At 31.6% G+C, this 4982-nt stretch overlaps 1 protein-coding gene across 1 annotated transcript; it reads right to left on the reverse strand.

Annotated features, from left to right (window-relative positions):
- Positions 1-1624: 1624 nt before the first annotated feature.
- Positions 1625-4586, reverse strand: LOC110098779 (ethylene-responsive transcription factor ERF115-like). The gene is made up of 2 exons (XM_020825700.2): positions 4400-4586; positions 1625-2085 (listed from the first exon to the last, which is right to left on the reverse strand). Exons 1-2 carry the CDS (start codon positions 4584-4586, stop codon positions 1625-1627), a joined length of 648 nt encoding a protein of 215 aa, XP_020681359.1.
- Positions 4587-4982: the final 396 nt, after the last annotated feature.

Here is a 4982-nt window from a genome sequence, read left to right on the forward strand (position 1 = left end):
AACCAAATCCGCCTCCTTGTGGCGGCCAACCGGACATATTCATATGAGTCTGAAGTTCCTCCTACCCCGGTAGAATGACCCCGGAGCTAAGCCATTGATTATGTTAAATTTCAGAGCCATTTAATTTCATACGACATTTTGTATGACTATATAGGTGTAATGCTTTCTTTTGTTGGTGTAGCCTAGTATGTTGCTTCTTTTGGCTATAAATATATAGCCAACACTTGTAATAGATAGATTTGGAAGATGAATAATATTTGAGTATTTTTACTAATTTTAGGTTTCTGTATCCTGAAGGATTTCAGGTGGTGATCCCTCTCCCAAGAAGTAGTTCTTGGTCACGGTCACTGGATCGTCGACCTGGATTCGTCGAGCCCATCTTGTCCGGTGTCATTCCAAGCTTCTTGTGGTTAATCAATTTTGGTCCTCCATCATAAAATCTTAGCAGAAAATCATTAAATAGCAAAAAGAAAGAAAAAAAATCTTATTACTAAATCATTAATAAATATACAGAGTTCATGAGGCTAACACCAATCATAATAAAAATAAATTTGGGTAGGAGTAATTTTCTCTCTAAGAATAACGTTTAGATAAATAAGATACACAAAGAGGAAAAATTAAAGGGCATGTAATGTTTAAATTTTTTGAAATTTTTGCTGTAAAATGAATGCAAACAAACCTAGTCAAGCCGACGAGGTCTTTATTTCCATATGATTCCTTTTTGTTCCAATCCATTTCTCGCATGAGGAAGGAAAATGGTCTGATCTTGCCAAGCCAAACAAATTGAGTTTACTTAAAAGCCCAAACCAAATTTATTTACTTGTTTCAAACACATTTGAGATCAAGTTCAACAAATTCATCAAGCATTCATAAACTACAGAGAAACCTTCACACTCTGATTTAAAAGCTAATAGAATAAATCATAAATTAAGCTTCGTTTGGAACAGTTTTTTGTCATCATTTTTTTAACTATTTAAAAAAAAATTATACTTAAAAATTCCTTTAAAAACAGCAAAGAAACTATCTCAAAATTAAGACAAATTAAACTCCTCTTCAGTCTCTTTCAAAAATAAACTTAAACATGCACACACTTTTTAAATCATCAAAAAGCTAAACAAACAATATTAAATAGAATCCATAATCCTTCGTGAACATTCTACCTTGCCATTTCACATAAGCCAATTCAAGAGCTAACAGTAACACAAAGTTGAAAGTTTCTTTCTCTAGCTATTGTCCGCAAAAAATTTCTATTAAAACTTTGTTCAATCTCTTCAAAAAAACTCGAGATACATAAATATAAAAATTCCCATAACCTATGTGATTCTTTCACAAAAACTTTCTAAGAATCAAAACTGGGAATAATCAACAGACTCACTCACTTCATAGTATCAAAACTGAAGCAACAAACACCTCAACGTTTTCTACTGGAAACAAAACTGCAAAGCAAACAATATGATAACCTATTCGATTCCTTGGTTAAAAGTCTCAAAGAATCAAAACTGGAATCCCTTACTCACTCATTCTATAGTTTCAAAACTGCATCAACAAACACCTTAGGAGATAAGGTTGATGCGAGAAATAAAAAATAGTTAATAATCAGAATATCTTGATATAACTTTTTTTCCTATAGAATATCCTTGCCTCTTTTATCACCATAAGACTTCTTAGGCCAAGAAGTACTGGAACCTGAACTGGAACCTGAACTATAATCCCCAAAGTTTAGCATGACTTCTGATGTAAAGTAATCTTGTGAAGAACTAGCAAAAGAAATCGTCGAAGCTTGGGAATCATAAAGCACTAAATCAGAAGCAGTAATTGAGCTTTGATCATTCTGCTGTGATATTACACCTCTATTATTCAGGAATAAATTACCGTTTGGAACTTTTTCAGGGAAATTGAGCTTTGCTTTTTTGCCTTTGAACTTCAGAGCAGCGTTATCATAAGCCATGGCTGCGTCTTCTGCGGTTTCGAACGTGCCTAACCAAACTCTGGCTGCTTTGTTTGGGTCTCGGATTTCTGCTGCCCATTTTCCCCATGGCCTTTGCCTGACACCTCTGAAGTGTCTTTTCTTCTCCTTCTCGTGGCCTTCATGCATGTTTCACGTATCCACGTAAAAAAAAAAGCGTAATTATATATATGGAAGAATATTTTAAGATTTAAAATTAAATAAAACAGTTTTACATAAGATCAAGAATACTTTATACATGTATGACTTTTTTCTATTTTTTGTGATAATTCGATCGTTGAACTCTGGTGGGTGAAATGTTTAATTCGGCTTAATAAGTCGGACTCTAATTAATCTGACAAAAATATAACTAATTCAAATATGATATATTAATTAAATTAAACAGGATAAGAAGCTTAACCCAAATCCAACCTAACCCAACGTGGGAAACAATTAGTATTTTTATTAAATAAAACAGGATAAAAAGGATTCATTTGAGACGTTTTCTTTTTTCTTATTTAAGTAGTTTTTAAGTACAAATATTAAAATTTTATATTAAAAAATTGTTTTAAGAAGCATTGAGAACATTGTCCCAAGGCTTCGTTTGGGACTCTTTTGGACCACTACTTTTTCTTGATTTTAAAATATTTTTATAAAAAAAATATAACATTTCAATTCAAACTCAGAATCCGACCCAACATGACACAAGTAATACTAAAGTTGTATTAGATTGATATCAATTCTATCCAAAATTAGTACATTTATCTAATTTAGACATGCTACTTCAAAAATTATAATTAACACTAGTTTTTATTAAACAAAGAAAATAGAAAAAAATTATGTAAGGATATCCTCATATAATTTACATCAGAATAAATTTGCTTAAAAATTAGTGTTGTATTTCAATACTTTATATTGTACTAATCTCAAAATAAATTTAATAATGTTTCAAACTCAATATAATACAAATCATATCAAAATATCCTAACTCAACTTTTTTTTTTAGAAAAATAGTTGACTTAAATGCATCAAATTATTATTTAACTAAAATATTGAAAGCTTTCTTTCTCATGATAATTGTGTTTCATAAATAGTTACTAGAATAAGGGGCGGAATCAGCTTTAATTTTTCGGGGGTAAAAAGTTTAGATGTTTTTTTTTTTCCTTGAAGTCGGCTCGACCCCTATTTGTTCATATTCTTGATTATTGTACGTTTCGCGTATACGCCGGGGTCCAAGGGGGCAGCGCTCCCTAGCGGGGTTCGACTTGCCCAGTTAGTGCCCCTTGGTGGGGTTCAACCCCTATTTGTTAATATCCTTTTAAATTCTCCTTATTATTTCTCTTTGTATTTGGTTCATCGTTTGATTATATTGGGCAATTGCCTAAAAGCCATAATATTTTAAAACATTTATTATAATGTCAGCATATCCTTATATATAATTTATATCATAATGAATTTGCTTAAAAAATAGTTTTGTGTTTCAATACTTTATATTGTACTAATCTCAAAATAAAATTAATAATTTTTGAAACTCATTATAATACAAATCATATCAAAATATCCTAACTCAACTTTTTTTATATAGAAAAATAGTTGAGTTAAATGCATCAAACTATTATTTGACTCAAATATTGAAACCTTTCTTTCTCATTACAATTGTGATTCATAAATAGTTACTAGAATAAGGGGCGAATCAAGCCTTAATTTTCGAAGGGGGGCAAAATGTGTAAAGATTTTTTTTGCCTTAAATTCCGCTCGGCCCCTATTTATTCATATCCTTGATCTTTGTAAGTTTCGCAGATATGTTGGGGGTTCAAGGGGGCAGTGCCCCTTGTAGGGGTTCAACCCCTATTTGTTAATATCCTTTTAAATTCTCCTTATTATTTCTCTTTGTATTTGGTTCATCGTTTGATTGTGTTGGACAATTGCCTAAAAATCATAGTATTTTAAACTATTAGGGGGAGGGGGGGGGGGGGCAATTGCCTACAAATCCATGTAATAAAGACTAAAAAGTAAATGTAGTGGGACAAATTATCTACATAACCATTAATAAAAACAATTTAATTTTTTTAGGGGAGCAATTGCCCCTCTCGGCATAAGGTGGATCCGCCCTTGACTAGAATTAGGTTTCATTTGTGAGAGTTTTCTTGCCGCTTTATAAAGTAGTTGTATAGAAAATAATTTATAAAGTTATGAAAAGTAGTTTTCTAGCATAATTTGTTTGAAAGCACTAAAAAAATAACAACCAAATAGAAATTTTAATTGCTGCCAGGAAAATAAAAAAGTAAGAAAGTTGCCTCAAATGAAGATTTAGGCTTTGTTTGAGATGATTTTTTTTACTGCATTTTAAAATAATTTTTTAGTATAAAAATTTTATTTTTTTAACTAAAAAACTTCTTAAGAAAGCCATCCCAAAGGAAGTCTTAGAATAAAGATAATTAATTATCTTTCTACCTTGTGCTTCAGAAGGCAAATCTGTTGCTGAGTTTATGGCTTCACCGGCGGCCAGCTCGCCTGCCCCAGCGCCACCACCTCCTATCACGTGAGCGAGGGCAGACACCATAGCAGAGGTGTCGTATTCCGCACGTGAGGGCGTGTAGTGAGGGAAATTAAACTCATATTCTTCTTCCTTCCCTCTCATCTTCGTAATCGAACGAACTCTCTTCCCGCCTCAAATGAACATTTTATAGAAAGAGAAAGTGAGTAATCGTCAATATTTTAAAATTATTTCCCTGTTTTGTAAAATTTATAATTTGACACTTAATTTTATTTTGAAAATTTGCGAGCGTGTGGTCGACTCTAATGAGGCACGAGTTTCGTACTTTTGAGTTTCAAATATGATAATTTAATGAATTTTATTAATTTTTTAATTTTGCCTTCTTAGACTTTGATTTTGACAATCTCATAGCTGGCTGTTTGCGACTGAATCTTATTGATACTTTCAATAACTATTTATGTAGAAAATAAACTTATACATCCTATTTCTTGCTGATTTTTTTTCTTAAAATTATTTTAAAATGAATGTAATAAATAAATA

The sequence above is a fragment of the Dendrobium catenatum genome, unplaced genomic scaffold (assembly GCF_001605985.2).
Source record: "Dendrobium catenatum unplaced genomic scaffold, ASM160598v2 fragScaff_scaffold_740, whole genome shotgun sequence".
In the NCBI taxonomy this organism is placed as follows: domain Eukaryota; kingdom Viridiplantae; phylum Streptophyta; class Magnoliopsida; order Asparagales; family Orchidaceae; genus Dendrobium; species Dendrobium catenatum.